Raw genomic sequence first — 19,756 nt, forward strand, 5'->3', positions numbered from 1 at the left:
TAGTCAAATTGCTGCGTGGAGGTGGGTCCCTTTTCTCACAAACAAGGGGGTCTCATACACCAATTTGGAGTCTGACTTGGTTGTGACCTTAAAATTAAATATTAGTTAATTATTTACTTATGGATATAGGGATTTTAAAACCGAGAAAAAAACAAATAACTTGAAACAAAAAAAATCATAATCTTTTAAAAAATAGAAGAAAAAGAAAACATGAAAATTAAATAATATAATAATATAAGCAACCTATCAAAGATATAAATTAAAAAACACATTAAAAATATCATGAAAATATGGGATATCTAATGAAAATCAATGCATGGGTAGGAATTTAATTAGAAAGATAACCTAAACCGAATTTAATAAATGAATTAAAAAAACAATAATAAAGATTTTTATTTAATAATAATAAATTAGGAGGAAAGAGGAAAAGTGGTTAAAAATTGAATAATATAATAATGTAAGCTACCTATCAACGATATAAATTAGAAATATGTATTCAAAATTTGATGAAAAAATTGAATATCTAATAAAAATTAGTGTATGGATAGGAATTTAATTTAGAAATTCGATAACTCAATTTTCGAAAAATAGAATAAATTTATTTTTTCGTATTTAACAATAATACAACAAATAAAATAAATAAAAAATGGATTATATAGTAATGTAACCAAACATAAATTAAAAAAATGTATTAAAAATATCATTGAAAAATGAGATTGCCAATTAAAATTAATACATGAATAAACATTTAATTGAAAAATGAACTCAAAAGAATTCAATAAATAGTTTTTCAATTTTTTTTGTTTTTTTTTTTAAATATTTCGTAATAATGATGTTAGGCCATAAATTTACAAAACTAGCCTTTCAGTAACTTGAACCCATAATATCATGTTCGCCCCCATAATACACAAAATACACACAATCGAGAGGTGGAGCCTTAACAAGGCAATTTGAGATACCATGAAATACGCTATGTTAGAATCCTTTAGCTTGAAGCGCGGGCTTTTCTATTTCCCATTAAATTGGTGAAACTTGAACTGGAAATACGTGTGTTGTCATTTTCTATAGCAGATGGGTAACAATATGGTTTTATGAATTTAATAAATATTAATATATAATAAACATGGTCAAGGTAGCTGTCAAAGAGGCACGTGACAAATGTATGTTAGGTGGAGATTAAGCAACAGCCCGAAGGAGGGAGAATCAGAGCTTGGTATCGAATAATGTTACTATTGCCGTGGCCGTTGGTGTTGCCCTGGCAAGTCAAACCTGCATGTAAAATCAAATAACCCCGCCTTCTCCTGGAACTCGAGCTTGATTTTATACTCAAAACAAATTTCTCTTAGGCCGCCTACAAAATGAAGATCCGCTGTGTTCCCCTAGAGTCATAACAGATTGTGTTCCTCTGTTTGAATTCTATTCCCGCAGAAAGAATACACAATATGGAGAGAGAAGGCAGCTGGGATGCCCTAGATTGGACTCCAGTCGAGGTTTTCTTCTCACCATTTGAATTTAAGCCGTTCATTTGCGGACTGTCTTCATTTCAGCACGTTAATTTATTTGCTTTCCTTTTTAATTTTATTTTTGCGGTTTTGATGAAGGTGGAACCTAATTCTTTGCCAACTATTGATAATTGCAGAGTGTTCCAAGGACCTTTGCCCATGGAATGGACGAATTTCTTCTACCGGCCGAGGACGTCGTCGCAGAGGTAATTTTTTGCTATTAAAGTCTTCAAGGCATTGCTTTCCCATGCCATTCAGGCTGCTGCCAATTATTTTGGGATTCTTTATGATAACAGAAAATAGTAAACCATTACCAATAGTAATTCGGGCATCCCTTCAGAACCTACATTTAGTTCAGCTAAAACATAAATAGACGAAAATCTAGTTTTACTCTTTGTCTATGGTGTGACCCGTTTCGCAATTTGTACAATAATGTTAGATGATCAGAGCAATTTTGGTACTGCATGGCAGACATGCATTAAAATTGAAGTCTATCAAGACCTTACTTTGGAAGCATTGGCCTTTTCGGACGAAGCCTTCGTTAGATAAGTGCCGATCAAGACTTTAGAGGGCTTGCTTTAGCCCAAGGAAGAGCCCTCTACAAGTAGATATGGGCATGTCCAAGTTGTCGAAACAGCTGGGCTTTATCTTGAACAGTGATTTGCTGTTGGAAGAGTGTATTTTCAACTGCTTTCTTATTATAACTACTACCTCATCTTATTGCAGCTTTTTAGTATTCAACATTTTCCTAAAAGTCAAGCTCCCCTTTAGGTGGATCGTTCATTTACAAGAGTACTTACTCTGAACAAGAAAACAACAGCCATATATAGAATACTAGTTATATGATATTAACTAATAGGTAGCCTCAACGGTTACAATCTTTCATCGCGACCTAGCCCTACATTCACATTTTTACTTGTATCATTATCATTCAACATATATATATATATATATATATATAGTCTTTGGACTTATGGTTTTGTCCCTTTTTCTATGGGTGTTATGTTCATTATAGTAATCCCTAGATTGAAAGACCACTTCTACTCTTGTCCCTTATTTCCATAGATCTCGATTTATATTGGACACAGAATGAACAAGTTATTTAGAGCCTGATTGGCACATTGCTTCTCCGAGAGTTTCTTGGCTTCCTACCAATGTGTTGATAATGATGGCGACATGCAGAGGTTTTTATTTATTCACCTCTTTCCCACTCTTTTGACGACTTGTAAGTTCTCATGTTAGAATGTGTCGTTGGATGCACCTGTTGGGAAATATAGCTCGAACATGAACTTTTGCATGGGTTCAGTGTGAATGTGCCAGAAGTAGTTTGAGATATAATTTGAAAAGCAATTCTATTTTGTAATTGACTTTAGTAAAAGGGTGAAGAAATCTTATATTTAGCTGTTGAGTCTTAAGTATGTTCCATGCATTTATGACTTAGACTAGCAATTAATCTCAACTGTAGATCTCATTGAGAGATTAGGGTTCCAACGTAAAGTATAAAGATAGGTCAAGATAAAGAGTTCAAACACAATTGAGCAGTTTAGTAGGTTGAACAACCATGAGAGAGAGAGAGAGAGTGGGGATTTAGGAAAGAGGCAGATTTGTACAGTGGGTAAAGGCAGTATAGGGCAGAATGTACAGTCTGTACAATCACACAGAATAGTGCATAAACTTTATGGGATTGATGTGCGATTGTACAACAGGGCAATATAGTAGGCTTTTGCTATTTTCTGTTCTCTAGCAGGTTGCATAGCTTAGTTCAGGGTGATTTGTAATTGTGCAGCTATTGTGGAGGTTTCCCTGTAAGTTTTTTCGAAAGACTGAAAAGTTATTTTTGAAGGAAAAATCCGAGTGTATGTTTGTTATGCTTTTGTAGTCTTAATTGTAGGTTATAATAAGACTTAAAAGGCTTATAGGGTCTATATTCTAGAGCAGAGGAAGATAGCACTGAGCAGGGATGTAAAGTTTGAGGAAAACTGTGTATTCAGAAAATTCCATGATCTTGTTCTAATGATAGAGGATGAGGACCAACAAATCTGTGAAGGTTGAGCCAGGATCACTATTGATTTCCAGAGCAATACAACACCTTTAGGTGAAGATGGGGAGGCAATAGCCCCTTCCACTTCTACCAAGAGACCTTGATGGTTCACTCAGACATTGGGGGATGGTCAAGATTTTGTTGAAGCTCCTCGGAGCACATTCAAAGAGAGCAAACCTTCGAAGAGCTTTCTGGGCTACATGGCATTGATGAGCAACATCCTAGATTCGTAGCCTTCCATCTTTTAGGAGGCAGCAAATTAGCAGGTATGGCGAGATGCCATGATGGACGAGTGCACCTCCATCTTGAAGAATGATGTTTGAGACATAGTGCCAGGATTAGAGGGGAAGTTAGTAGTGAGTTCAAGTGGCTCTACAAGATCAAGCATACAATGGATGGCATCATTGGGAAATTCAAAGCGAGGTTCGTGGTGAGAGGTTCTCCGAAAAAGGAGTGGACTATGGAGAGACATTTGCTCTACTTGCTAGGTACACTTCCATTAGAGCAATTCCGTTCCTGGTCTTATTTATGGGTAGACGATACATCAGATGGATGTGAAGAAAATTTTCCTTAATGGGATCATTGAGGAAGAAGTGTACATAGAGCAGCCTTAGGGATTTGAGGTAAATGGGAAGGAGGCCCATGTTTGCAGGCTTGAGAAAGCCTTTCATGGATTCAAGCAGACATCGAGAGTATGATATTCCAAGATGGATGGATATTTGTAGAGTATGGGCTTCATCAAAAGTGAAGCAAATCCTAACTTATATTATATATTTGTTGAGATTGATTTGCTCATTTTGGTGTTGTATGTAGATGACTTGTTTCTTATAGGTGCAAAGAAAAGAAGCTCATTGCAGGGTGCAAAGCAGACATGGTAGTTGAGTTCAAGATGAAGGATATCAGCATGATACATAACTTCTTGGGTTTGGAAGTTTGGCAGTTACTGTTGGAAAATGCAAAGTGGCAGCTATTAATTCCATTTTTCCTTAATCTTAATACTTGTTTGTGAACTTTATTATTCTTGTTGTGTTTCTTTATTAGATCTTCTTCTTCAAACAAATATCAAGATCAAAATAATAAAGACTGGACACAAAAGTTAGGCTCCAATCCAGGGAAAAAACCCTCCAAGGGGAAAACCCAAAAAGCTCTTCTCTTCTTATAGAATCAACTTCAAATGAGACAACCAAGACCCAAACCCTAGACCAAGTCCTCCTCCAAGTACCAATTCAACCCTTCTAATATCACAGCTCAATCTTGCATTAACCTGCTTCCAGCTGCAACTTCGACCACAACTTCAACTTGCAACTTCATCTAGTAACTTCAACTTGCAACTTCGACCTTGTAGCTACTGCAGAAAACCTAATTCTGCTTCTTCAAGAGATCCTTCTTAGAGAAAGACATCTCCTCCCAAGGTCAACGAGATCAATACATAATATTCGTTCTTCCGACAACTCAATATTGCAGTTTGTCCTATTGCAACTTGGACTTGTAGTTTCGACCTCCTTTGTAGGGTTGAAGCCACTTAATAAGGTACTTGGCTAACCACCTTTGGAGTTTGGAGACACTAGCACATGCCAAAGTCCACTATGGAAGGGCATGCCATTATGAAGTGCCCACTTTGTTATCCATGGTTTGTAAGCTCCTTTACCCGATTATTTTAATGACTGATTGTACTGGAAGCCTAGGGGATGCATTGGATCTTATGCAGGATTGCAGGTGGTTTCCATTTGGGTTTGGCTTCCCTATATGGGATCCTGACCCCCAAAGGTCCACATTGGCACATGTAGGGTGTGCATAGAGAGCCATGGGCCTCCACAGCAGTAGACAACACTCCACAAATCTTCATGGATGTTCAAAGACTACTAGCGATCCACTTTTGGGACGATGGTGACATGATTGGTACACTATGCCCAACAGGCCCCCACAGGAGCCCCACACTCTTGGCAGGTGTCCTAGCACTTGTATGATGTCATGGCAACATTCATTCCACCACTTGGACCATTGCAGATGATCTACAAACATCTCCGATTCATATGGAGACCCATGGGGTCATTGATGTGCCCTCAGACCCACAAAGAGCGCCACAAGTCTACTACTTGGAGAACAAGGGGCCACCCCCTTGTCCATCGTATTCCGAGGAATTTATTCCTCAATATGGCACTTCAGGATGTTATTGAGCCTTTGGAGGGCCCTATGACATGCATACATAATTATTTGGCCCCTTGTGAGGCTTGTTTTTACATTATGAGCTAGTATGGTGGGCTTGTCACCATTAGGGGTTATTATTTGCACATTATTTTATCATTAGGGGCCCATAGGCTAATTCAAACTCGTTAGGAGGCTATATATTGATGTTAGATACATTCATTGTATCATCACTTGACTTGGGATCTCTTTAATCATAGAAAATTTTCGCACTTTTTCCTTGGTGGATATTTTTGGAGATGGATGAATTTTGATGTATGGATTTGGGCTATTTCTCTTATCTTGGAGCTTTATTGAGCAAACGACATGCTGGTTAGATATACTCTATAATGTTGTAAGTAAATTTTGATGCTATTATTCTTGTTGGTGCATACTGCTAAAATTAGGGCTAGCTGTTACATTATCGAAATGTGGAATTGAGCATGTTTTAGCTAATTTAATGTATGGGCCAATGTTATATGAATGAAATATCTTAGAGATTTATTTATCACGAGAAGCTTGCATCATTTGCTTTGAAGTATAAATGCTTGAAGGTCAGTTTTCTTTTCTTTCTCTCAACATTGGACGAAGTTGACTTTATGGGCCTCCTTGATTAAGAAACCAATTTCTTACTCATCATTATCCTTGACTCCATATCCCCAAGTGAACTAGGCATTGATCTCTCAAAAAGGGTGATCATTTCAACCTTATTTTAACCATTTTCCCCTTTTCCCCCAAGTCTAGCCCCAATAGTTCACCTAGGGCATCAATTTCCCGGGAATTGACACAACGAAAAAATTAGGTCTCCCATAGGCTACTGCGCTGGTGGGTCCCCTCCCTCTCCTCCAAATTTGAGGCAATTCTAATGGTGGAATCTCCAGGAATCTCAAGCCCTAGCTCTAGGATCAAATTATGCCTAGGCATCCCCAAGGTTAGACCTCAATAGGATCAATTCAACCTTTTGAAGAAAGTATTCTTGTTTGGGCCTTTCCCCTCACCTTGTCCAGGATAGGAACATCATTGGTTGCTACATTCCATTCCCCGAAATTGGGTTGGGTCATTGTCCCCGTGTGGTCTCACTGCTAAATAAAGACTATTTGTCAAGGACAATTTGGGATCCAAGTTTCCCAAGAATTATGCGGATTGAGAAACTTGTTCATAAGCCTATCCTTTCTCCCTCAAGCCTCCAATCCTCACCCCTTATCCCTAGTGGACCAAGTCCCTTGCTTAAAGAGCAAGCAAGCTCCATTCTCCACTCTATCCTTGGTAAAGGGTTTTCAGGGTCACTTCTCACCTATCTATTGACATATACTTTATAAGTGAATCCCTACACTACTGAGACTCCTCCCATCAGTGAAAGTCCGTAAAGGGCAAGGAGACTTAGCTGTGGTGACAGTGGGCTAAGCCTCCACAGTTGCCCTTAACCTAGCAGTTGTCCTCTTACTAACCCCTTTAGGTCCCCTGCTGGTTTGAGTGGTAACAAAGCCAACTGTAAGCATCAACAATATAACCAACACTGTCACTGAGGCCTAACTTGAAAAGCTCAACTTCGTTCGAGAGCATTACGCTGGGAGCATTTATGTGTGATATCTCACTACCTCTACAAGGCACATACCCCATCCGAATGTTCATAAGGTATGTCCTTTTAGGACCATTCTTATCTCGAATTTCCATTCCTGAATCCTCAAATAATATCGGTCCTCTTCGACCACTCTTATCTTGGACACCTGTCCTATCCTCAAAGAGTGTCAGTCCCTTTCCTTTCTTGGATGCTTTATCCTCAAGGAAACCACATATGCTTATCCAATCCTCCACCATTCTCTCTCCAAGGCCTTCACTTAGACTTACGACTGTTAGTCCTGGTCAAGTCCTTGACACATGAAGAAGAGAATGCATATGTGATGTCCAACATCACTCCCTCTCAACTAGAGAGGATATCCCTATTCCCTCTTGCCTAGGGAATAGATTCTTGCTTCTATTTAAGGAGACTCCTTTGCCCCCTCTCAAAACCAGACCAGAGGAGATCCCAGACTTTATTTGGGAAGTCAACACCACAAGCCTTATAGCTTGTCTTTGTAAGAGTTTCAACTACTTGATCTTCATAGCTGCATGGTTCCCTCTTTTCTTCTCATCCCTTGAATCGGGCTTTCTTCCTTCCGAGCTGTCATGAAGCCATATTCACTCTTCAATCCTGTGATAGGATTCAAGTCATCTCTCTTGCTCATCACTTTCATCTTGACATGATGGATGAAGGCATTATATTGAACCTTTCCAAACTTCAAGTTGATCATAGCTTTTGCATGAAAGTGATCTCCCTTGTTGATCTTGTTGACATGGCAAATTTTCACTATACCAACAAAGGGAACTAACCTGATCGCAAGCCCCAATTAGACCTGCTTTCGTTTGGAATGGCTAGTTCGAGTGGGTTTAAATGGACCCCGTAAACTATTAAATGAGTTGAAAGATGGCTTCTGCGAAGAAGACTTCAATTAAATCAACGAAATAAAACAACTAACCACTATATATTAAATCCTATCTACACTACTTCTAACTACTCTAATCTAGTTCTAGCTATCCTAATCTATCCTGCAGGAGCAAAATAAAAGAGATTAAACACCATAAATAAATTCCAAGTCCGAAAGAATCAATTACTGAGTTCATAGATGAACAAGGCTGTATTAGAGCTTGATTGCAATTAGATTACTCATATAGGAATACACATTCCTTTCGTGCAAATAAACGAGCAACTGGTGTTTAATACGGTTTTGAATCAGAGATCGTTCATAAGTTAACCATGTAATTAAATCATATTCAATTAAACAGGACTAATCATGAACAGTATGCCATCAATATGCATAAACACAAATCACATTTATATTCATGCCAGCAGCAACACCCTGCTTCAAAACACCTCAAAGCAAAAGGAAAATAAATCAGAAATTAAAGGCCTCTTCTTGAACCAAATAGTCCTCTTTATTCATAATAAGTCAAAATTGTTCATTCCAAAACAAAAAGCCCCTTCTCCTCTTCGGAGGTAATATTTATGCCAAAGCCCTGGACTCTAGGTCTTCCCTGCCTCTTCATCTTCCCCACTGTTTTCGATATACAAATCAAGTATATAGAGATAGGATCGTCAGTGTAACCGCTGACACGTAGAAAGCATATCCGCTGGAGCGATTCATTCCTTGAGGAAGTGAATAGATGTTGGTAAAAAGGGTGACTGTGTGTCGCCTTCCCATGATGAAAACCGGGACAACTTTGCTTTCGGAATGTACAGGCAACGCGTGGGGTTCCGACTCGGAATGCTTGAGGCTGGACCTTCCAACACAACGCTTCTGCATACATGGCTCTTCGAATCCACTCTTGCGTCCTTTACTTCTCACCTGCAGAGATAGCTATCATTAGCTTCATGATTGTGAACAATATAACAGAAATATTCACACAAAACATAAACGCTGCCTTCATTAACTTTTATAAAACTACGGGAACAGGTGTGAAAAGGATTTACGCATAAAACACAGGCAACACACAATTTCCCGCTCAATCCATAGGCTTGGCACGGTTTTCGAGGGCTTCTTTTAATCGCAATTGGGTATCGGCCCCTCCGCGGGTCACAGTACCCATGCCTTCCACTTCCCCGATGCGCGATTACACTATCGAGACTCCACAAGCCTGCCTTTTGCACTAAAAACCCGCTCCCTTTGTTATATCGAGAATTTTGAAAAACACGGGAAAACAAAGAAAATCCCGCCCCGATCACTCAGGCCGGACCTCAAATTTTATGTATTGGGGCTTATAAATATCATCAGGTCCGACATATCGCATATCGCAATATGCACAAGCTTGGGGCTCCGCTGATTGCGATATGCGACGGGGCTTCGGACCCGAAAATATATATATATATATATATATATATATATATATAGATATATATATATACCATATTTGATATGCTCGACGGGTCCGCCATATAGCCACGCGCATTGTGTGTAAGGCCCGGGTTCCGCCGATATGCGATATGGCCCCGGGACCCGACATATGTATGAAGTATGGTTAAGGGTGCCGTCGGGTCCGGAGCATAGTGGTGCACCTTATATATATAAGCCTTAGACCTAGGCTGATTGCGATATGCGACGGGGTTTCGGACCCGACATATATGTATATTGTGGTTTATAATGCCGTCGGGTCTGGTGCCTTATGGCATGCATTATGTGCCCAGATTGAGTGCGATAAGCGAAAGAGGGATGGTTTATGTATGTTTGTGGAGTCTTTCATTGCAAAAAGTTAAAATGGAAATGAGGCGTGATAGAAGGTTTTGTGTCTTGACTCTTAAGTACACAAACGTCTATAGTGGGGGTGGGGGTGATTATGCATGCGGGCATAAATATACTGTGGATGCTTATGAGGATTTGAGAAGTCCTAACGAAGGGAATGAATGCAGGGCTAAGCTGGGTCATGAATGAACCATGCAATAGAGAGTTATTCGATGGCTTAGCCATCAGGCATTGAAAATTTGACTTGGCAAAGAGTTAACATCCATGTGATAAAACTTATCATTCCGAAAGATGAAAGATCAAACTTCTAGGGGACCCATTGAAAATTTGCTACCAGAGCATGTTTTAATAGGGTGGTAGTTGTGGCCATAACAAATGGCGAACCACTGGGCGAACCAGTTATCTCTGTTTCCAAATAATCCTCAAATCAATAAAACATCAGGTTGTTAAGATAAACTTGAAATGCAAACTATATAGATGGACAAGCATGGGTTCCACTTCAACATCAATTGCTTCAGGTGGGATAAAGACAAATAGCTTCTACTTACTGATAGGATCTTGACAGGCATTCTCCAATGGCAGTGTTATGGGATTTATTAACCTTCCTTTACCCGTTCCCTACTTTCAAAAATCCTTTTGGGGCCATCACTGGTCTGTCAATACTTGTTTAGGTGTGTACCATAGCTCTTTACGGTTCATCAAATTTGATGTAGATATGTTTATGTGCACTTTATATGAGAATTTCAGTGCTATATTTTCATATGATTTAATGGGGCGCAGTCATGGATCATGCCATATTTTTAAACTGCTTAAGCAAGGTTGGGCTTGCTGTATCAACTGATACTCTAAGCCTAGCAACAGTCCTTACTCTAATCGGCTTCCCGAACAACCTGTCCTTTCAGATTGGCACAAGGACTTGACATTTCATTTTCTTTTAAATAAGTCCTTCCAGTTTCAGGCACAAGGACTAGAGCACAATTGGATTTGCCACAGGGTATATGACAGTGAGCTTAGCCCATGAAAGGAGGTTTACTTGTAGATAACAGGTATTGGACAATTTAGTGTGGTGTATGGGACCACTGGAGAATGACTGTAAACCTTATAGGCAAGTATAGGCTAGGTATGAGTGGGATTACTTAAGATGCAGCGTTCCTCCATGCCAGTCCAGCTGTAGTTACACATTTTTTGTTTTATAAAGATGCCCCTACATGCTCCAGATATCCAAGTTATCAACAGATCTCACATAGTTCCCAATAGATGCCAATGAGGGGTTTGGTTTGAATTCCACAGCTGATTTTCAAGTGCTCATGGGCTGATAGAAAGTTGTTTGATTTGCAAGGTAATGATGGGTTTAGAAACAATAGAATCATCAGCAGGTTAATGAGGGAGGGAAAAGATGAATGTGGTGAATGAGGGAAAATCTGAAAGGTAGAATGAGACTGGAGGACCAAAATCAGCTAGCTGAAAGGACTGTGATTCAAAATAGCAGGAAAATAGACTTTGCAGAAAACAAAAGGAAAAGACATAAATACAACTAAACTAACAACAAAACTAAAATGAATCCTATCCTACTCAGGAGGTAGCCACTGTGTGGTGGCTACTGGAAGTGTCCCTTGAGATGCTGGCCATTAACAGGGAGTTTTTCAGTTTCTCCCTGTGAAGTTTTCAATTTGTAAGTTCCCTGACCAATTTTTTCCATAACTTGGAATGGGCTCAACCATAAGTGTTGGAACGTTGTCTTACGCTGATCCCCATTAGACACCAATACTCGATTACATCCTGAAAACATATCTAATGAGGACAACATTTCGGACCCAGCAACGCACTGAAGAATGTGTTCTGTAGAAGGGACAGGGTAGCTATCTTTCTGCGATGCTTGGTTCAGGTTTCTGAAATTGAAATACAACCTGATGTCTCCAATTTTCTTCCTTACTCGCACGAGATTGGCTACCCAAGGGGCGTGTATGACCAGAAAGATGATTTTAGCATCCAACATTTTGTTTGACTCTTTCTTCACCAATGGTCCCAGGCTTGGATGCACCTTACGAAGCTTTTGTTGGTGGGGCTTAGCCTCCTCTTTATTCCCGTTCATAAGCTTGTCGTCATCGAACACCTGCCAATTTGAGATGTCATCAGGCACGGATGGTCTAAAAATCAATTCAATATAACATTTATTCCTTTTCAATCTAAAATCAGGGAAAAGTTTTGCGGCCATACCAGCTGTCAGATCAACGTCTTGGTTTTTCCATCGAGGTATGTGTATGATATTAGAAGAATCAAAATTGTTAATTAAACTCCATACCTCATGTTGGTATCTTTCCAAGTATGGTGAATTGTGATGTATCCTTTCCCTCACCTGGTCCACGATTATCTGTGAGTCACCAGAAGCTTTGAGATTTCTCACCTTCATATCAAGGGCCCTTTTCAAGCCCTGTAGCAAGCCTTTGTATTCTGCCGTGTCGTTGGTGCACGCGGACTCCAATCGGCTGGCCATCGAATGTTGGTTCCCTTGTGGGTCCATAAGAATGCTCCCAGCACCTGCGCCTTCAAGGCAGTTAGAACCATTAAAATAGAGTGTCCAAAAATTAGAGCCTAACGTTACATCAATTGAACTACTATCTAAGAAATTAGTCCTATCATCTACTATAATACATGATAGTTCATCAGTTGGATTATGGGAGGGAATTTCCAACTGTGTGTATGTCAAAGTTTCTTCAACTGTTTCTGCATGGAATTCTCCAAAACAGGTCTTTGTGGCATAAACATTGAAACTATAATTCCCAAGGATAGAGTTGGTAAACATTACAGGTTTGTTGGGACCGTGTAGCTCTATCACTACATACTTCATGTATCTCTCCCGATCAACTCTCAGCATATCACCTTTCCCCTTCTGAGGCAGCAAGAGATGGGACCAATCAGTTGAGAAGTATCCATTCAGTTTTGCTGACCAATCCCTACTAAGCAGCATTCCATAAGCCTCGGGTATATCGACTATCACTATATCTATGACTTGTGTGTATTGAGGCTTAGCAGTCATCCGAATCAATACATCTTTCAATTCCCCAATCACTTTCACATTTGTCCTGTCTAATTGCATGATTCGAGTTCCAGTTTTCTCAGGTATCGCATGAAGTCTTTTAGCAACAGCGTAAGGCATCACAGTGGACGAGGCACCTGAGTCTACCAAGCAGTTGTGTACGTTCATGTTAAAGATTTCAAATGTGATTAGGAAAGGGGGAGTCATGGATTTAGATTTCCTTCCTATCATGGCTGCACTGACATCTTGGGATTTTCGATTCATTTTTGATAGGGTAGCTTCCATGGCTGCTAGCTTTTGGGCTGGGAGTACTAACAGGTCTGGAGACTGACTTCTGGGTTTGGCTGCTCGGGATGGTAGGAGTTTTACAGTTCCGCTCATTCATAGCTTTCAAGAGCAAATCTCTCTGCTGCGTTAATTTCAGCAAATCAAAGTATGTGATATTAGCCCTAGATTTCTTGAGATCATCCACAATATTGTAATCAGTGTTATAAACAGGATAGGGCAGAGTAAACATACCTGTTTTGCCATTCTTAGGTGGGAGTTTACCATCTTGAGTAGCCTTCGTTGCAGTGGGAGATGCAGTTTCTTTTTTTGGATGGTTTGCAACAGGGGCGTTCTTGGATTGACCATTGGGTCTACTCTTCTCAACAGGAACTTTGGGAGCAAGTGTCTTCACAGGGCGGACATCTTTCTTGGTCTGATCTGCAGGCTTCATCACACTTGCAAGTGGCCCTTTGCTTCGTGTGTGGATCTCATTAGTGTGGATTTTTGCCATACTGTCTCCTTGGTCATCATCGTTCTCATTTGTATAGAAATCCCACAGCATGTTGATTTGAGATTCTTCGTCCACAGGCTCTTCTACTTGATATTCTTCCTCATTTTCTTGTTCTGGTTCCAGCTCCACTATAGGTTCTTCTTTGTTAAGGAGTGACCCAATAAGAGCCAACTCTTCCATATTTAAATCCCCTTCATTGGGTGGAGCAGGCAGCGCAAGTTGACCATGACCACCTTCTGTTTTCTTACGATAGAAAGGCTTGAAGGGCTTTCTATTGTTATAGTCTCCTCCACTACCACTAGTACTCTCTCCATGATTCCTTTTCATATCAATGACTGTGTTCGTTAGTTTCTTAATGATCCGATGCAAACCTTCCACATCCGTGGTGTCCTTTTCTTTAGTTTCAGCCCCCTTGTTATCATTTCCATTATTCTTCTTGGATGTCTGAGAGGCTTTCTTTTCTCCAGTTGTAGGGTGGCATGCTGTGAGACTGAGCATTTCATTCTCGACCTTTACTGCTTCATCGATAGCACCTTGTAAGGTTCGTGCGTTACTCCTCTTAACCCACATCGTAGTAGGAACAGGGAGAGCAGTGATGTAGAATTCCATGAGCACCTCCTCAGTAGGTCTAGCGGTGGTTGGGATTCTGTTGAACAAGGTGTTGAACCGGATGTTAAAATCCTTAACCTTCTCCTTGGTTTCCATTTTCAAATGGGATAGTTCTAGAACTAAGGCAGCAGGGGTTTTGTCATCGCCATACTTGTCCAAAAAGGCTTGTTGAAAGGCAGCCCACAAAGTGATTGATCTTGTTCTCAAGCTAAAGTACCATGTGGAAGCTGCACCAGTTAGGGTAAAAGGGAATAGGCGACAAACTATATCTTCATCAGCTACCCCTAGCATGCGCACGACCAGGAAGAATGAATTGATATGGTTTTCAGCAGTCTCTCCCCGCTCAGGGTCGAATTTAGGCAGTACCTTTTCTGCATTCTTGGGTAAGGGATGCTGCTGCCCAGGTATCGCCACAACATCTTGAGCGAGCCAGGGAGGCAGTGCTCCCGGAGGAGGTGGGAGTTGGTTTCCACCTGGTGGAGGAATATTAGCCATATCGAGGATAGGGATGTTCTGGTTGAGGGTTTCTTCGTTAGGATTTTCCAAATCAGGCTAGGGATTGCCCTCAGAAGGGGAACCCTCAGGAATTTCTTCCCAAGGAGAGTCGATACTCTACAAAGAATCAAGCACAATATCTTCAAGAGAAGGGGCTGCAGATGTCTCTTTGTTTATGTGATAGACCCTTGGCTTTCTTTTCGCTGTCGGAGGTAAAGACTGAAAGATAGGGAGCTGTGATAGGGAACGAGCGTAAGCCCGAGTAAGTCTTCTGACTGGTTGTTCCTGAGTGACAGGATACTCCCACAGTGTCTCTTCTTCGAAATGAGGCTTTTCCGAATGAGAGGAAGGGTCTTTTCAACCTTCACAATCCATGTATTAATCTTCTTGAATCCATGCGTGGCACTTATGGATGAAATCTTGAAAAGCTGTGGAAGGCGATTCAGGCCCTCCTTCTAGCGCCAATTTGTTGACATGGCGAATTTTCGCTATACCAACAAAGGGAACTAACTCGATCGCAAGCCCTAATTAGACCTACTTTTGTTTGGAATGGCTAGTTCCAACGGGTTTTAAGGGACCCCGTAAACTGTTAAATGAGTTGAAAGATGGCTTCTGAGAAGAAGACTTCAATTAAATCAACGAAATAAAACAGCTCACCACTATATATTAAATCCTATCTACACTACTTCTAACTACTCTAATCTAGTTCTAGCTATCCTAATCTATTCTGCAGGAGCAAAATAAAAGAGATTAAACACCATAAATAAATTCCAAGTCCAAAAGAATCAATTACTGAGTTCATAGATGAACAAGGCTGTATTAGAGCTTGATTGCAATCAGATTACTCATACAGGAATACACATTCCTTTCGTACAAATAAACTAGCAACTGGTGTTTAATACGGTTTTGAATCAGGGATCGTTCATAAGTTAACCATGTAATTAAATCATATTCAATTAAACAGGACTAATCATGAACAATGTGCCATCAATATGCATAAACACAAATCACATTTATATTCATGCCAGCAGCAACACCCTGCTTCAAAACACCTCAAAACAAAAGGAAAATAAATCAGAAATTAAAGGCCTCTTCTTGAACCAAACAGTCCTCTTTATTCATAATAAGTCAAAACTGTTCCTTCCAAAACAAAAAGCCCCTTCTCCTCTTCAGAGGTAATATTTATGCAAAAGCCCTGGACTCTAGGTCTTCCCTGCCTCTTCATCTTCCCCACTGTTTTCGATATGCAAATCGAGTATACAGAGATAGGATCGTCAGCGTAACCACTGACACGTAGAAAGCATATCTGCTGGAGCGATTCATTTCCTGAGGAAGTGAACAGATGTTGGTAAAAAGGGTGACTGTGTGTCGCCTTCCCATGATGAAAACTGGGACAACTTTGCTTTCGGAATGTACAGGCAACGCGTGGGGTTCCGACCTGGAACGCTTGAGGCTGGACCTTCCAACACAACACTTCTGCATACATGGCTCTTCGAATCCACTCCTACGTCCTTTACTTCTTACTTGCAGAGATAGCTATCATTAGCTTCATGATTTTGAACAATATAAAAGAAATATTCACACAGAACATAAACGCTGCCTCCATTAACTTTTATAAAACTACAGGAATAGGTGTGAAAAGGATTTACACATAAAACACAGGCAACACACAATTTCCCACTCAATCCATAGGCTTGGCATGGTTTTCGAGGGCTTCTTTTAATCACAATCAGGTATCGGCCCCTCCGTGGGTCGCAGTACCCATGCCTTCCACTTCTCCGATGTGTGATTACACTATCGGGACTCCACAGGCCCGCCTTTTGCACCAAAAACCCGCTCCCTTTGTTATATCGAGAATTTTGAAAAACACGGGAAAACAAAGAAAATCTTGCCCCGATCACTCAAGCCGGACCTCAAATTTTATATATCGGGGCTTATAAATATCGTTGGGTCCGACATATCGCATATCGCAATATGCACAAGCCTAGGGCTCTGCCGATTGCAATATGCGACGGGGCTTCGGACCCGAAAATATATATATATATATATATATATATATATATATATATATATACCATATTTGATAGGCTCGGCAGGTCTGCCATATAGCCGCGCACATTGTGTGTAAGGTCTGGGCTCCGCCAATATGCGATATGCGATATGGCCTCAGGACCCGACATATGTATGAAGTATGGTTAAGGGTGCCGTTGGGTCCGGAGCATAGTGGTGCACCTTATATGTATAAGCCTTAGACCTAGGCCGATTGCGATATGCGACAGGGTTTCGGACCCGACATATATGTATATTGTGGTTTATAATGCTGTCGGGTCTGGTGCCTTATGGCATGTGTTATGTGCCCAGATTGAGTGCGATAAGTGAAAGAGGGATGGTTTATGTATGCTTGTGGAGTCTTTCATTGCAAAAAATTAAAATGGAAATGGGGTGCGATAGAAGGTTTTGTGTCTTAAGTACACAAACGACTATAGTGGGGGTGGGGGTGATTATGCATGCGGGCATAAATATACTATGGATGCTTATGGGGATTTGAGTAGTCCCGACGAAGGGAATGAATGCAGGGCTAGGCTGGGTCATGAATGAACCATGCAACAGAGAGTTATTCAATGGCTTAGCCATCAGGCATTGAAAATTTGACTTGGCAAAGAGTTAACATCCATGTGATAAAATAGATCATTCCGAAAGATGAAAGATCAAACTTCTAGGGGACCCATTGAAAATTTGCTATCAGAGCATGTTTTAATAGGGTGGTAGTTGTGGCCACAACAGATCTTCAAGTTGTCTTCTTGCACTGCTAACTTTCAATCTCAAGGTGAATATATCTTGACTTCATAATTGCCAAGTATCCTATGTTGAGCTTGCCTCAACATTCTTCATGTATTCCTGTAATATCCTTCCAGGTAGCAAAATAATATGTTTACTAGATTGCCAACTATAATAAAAATTAGACTTACCTCATCATGATCCATCTCCATTTGAATCTTCCTTCATTCATTAGAGTGCCCAAGGATCGAACTTGATTACCAAGTTAGAATTTTTATTCCAGAGATTACACTGTATGTTAGTCATTAATTTACATAACCTAGAGAAAGTCTTACTTCTTTATTCATCCTCGAGTAAGTCAAATTCTTCCCTTTTAAACATCACCTAATCATACAAACCATGTTACAAGATTCTGGACATATGAATCTTATCCAAGATTTACTTTCAGTATGCATTCCTATGCTCCTTATTTCATCATCTAGCTATATGTCTCATAAGGAGCGCGCAACCTGACCCATTGCATTCCTTCATCCTGTTAACAATATTGTTTCCATACTATATGGAATGTATACTCATCTTGTCATAATGCTTCTTCCAAGAACCTTCCAAAGTGATGGTTCTTATAGGATGATGATCTATCTTAAATGCAAGATGACTACCTCTAACATAATGTTAGATAATGGCAGGATGAACAATATGAAAAATGGTCTATCTATCTATCTTTAAAGACTAGATGATTTCTAAAAAAGCAACTCAACCAAGTAGACTCTAAGTATGCTACTATCACATGCTTCTTTTTATGATGCTATACAAATTACAAAATCAAGCGAGCAACAACACTGCATACCATCCAACGGAAATACCAATCTTCTCAGAGAACCTGACTGGTAGGGTGCCTTCTTTAATAGTAAAGATCTTTCACTTCTTCTTTCTTCGACTTCTTCTCAGGTTCTCCCATTTCCTCAGCCACGTGAGCCTTGCTTCTTTACTTTATTTTGTTGTTCTGTTGGTTTAGATAATCCCTCTTAAAATGTCCATACTCATTGCATTTAAAGCATTGAACCCCAAACATATCTTTCTGCTTGGACTTTCCAAACTTTCCCTTCTTCAACTTCTTGACTCGGGCTATGAAAGCTTGAGATTGTTCATCTGATCCAATTGCATCCTTTGCCTTGATCCTAGTTTCTTCCAAGATGCATTGAGCCCACAACTCATCAAAAGGAGTTGAGTCTTTCTTAGAGTAGATGCTCCTTGCAAAGCTGCTCCATTCCGGTGGCAATGCATTTAGTACACTGATGGTCATTTCCGAATCAGAAATTGTTTCTCCAAGCCCTTGCTAGTGATCTCTTAACTGAGATATCTTCATCAGAAAGGATGCCATGTCCTCATCCTTTGACTTCTTCATTCTATATAGCTTATTCCTCAAAGACATCTTTTGTCTCGATGTACTTACAGAGTACCAATTCACTAGCTTGTCGTACATAGCCTTAGAAGTTTTCAAATTTGCAACAAATGGAACAAGAGGATCCTTAATGGATTCAGCGATGATCCTTTGTGCCTTTACTTCCCCTTTCTTGTACTTTGCTAGTTCATGAGTCTGGTCTTTGCTTGGTTCAGTAATTTCACTAGTAATATATCCCTTTACTTCATATTCTGTGAGTGCTAGGTTAATCCTTTTCTTCCATGCTAGGAAATTTGATGAGCCAACGAGCCTATTTCTTTCCTTGCAAAAAGAACCCATATGACGCTTAGATTCAGACATAGAGTAATAATACGATACTTACTTGATTCAATCAAGAGTCTTCCCTTTTTGATGATGTCTCCACCTATCTTGAGGCTTTCAAGATCTTCAAAGAGACTTCAATAATGGCTTCCAAAAAGAGATGATACAGAAATCCTTTGATGCTTCCTTCTGGGAGGTCTTCTAGTGAGTTTTCAACTGGATCCTTTTGTTCAAGAGAGAACAACAATCTTCTTTGTAGTCTTCCTCTTCAAGCTTTCTTCAGATAAGGCCCTTTCTTTTAGATCAATAAGTCTTCCTTTTCCCCTTAGCAAACC

The 19,756-nt window shown here is 40.1% G+C and overlaps 1 protein-coding gene across 1 annotated transcript in view; it reads left to right on the forward strand.

Moving 5' to 3' along the window:
• Positions 1–1,172: 1,172 nt before the first annotated feature.
• The window catches only part of MTM1 (Myotubularin-like phosphatases II superfamily), a 354,976-nt gene continuing 336,392 nt past the window's right edge, over positions 1,173–19,756 (forward strand). Inside the window, exons 1-2 of the mRNA XM_089383937.1 lie at positions 1,173–1,490; positions 1,640–1,708. Of these exons, the coding sequence (XP_089240063.1) occupies positions 1,443–1,490; positions 1,640–1,708 (117 nt within the window). The 5' untranslated portion in view covers positions 1,173–1,442. The remainder of the gene's footprint in view (positions 1,491–1,639; positions 1,709–19,756) is intronic.

This window comes from Pinus tabuliformis, chromosome Q (assembly GCF_031772625.1).
Source record: "Pinus tabuliformis cultivar Carrire ecotype Pingquan chromosome Q, CPIR1, whole genome shotgun sequence".
Lineage (NCBI taxonomy): Eukaryota > Viridiplantae > Streptophyta > Pinopsida > Pinales > Pinaceae > Pinus > Pinus tabuliformis.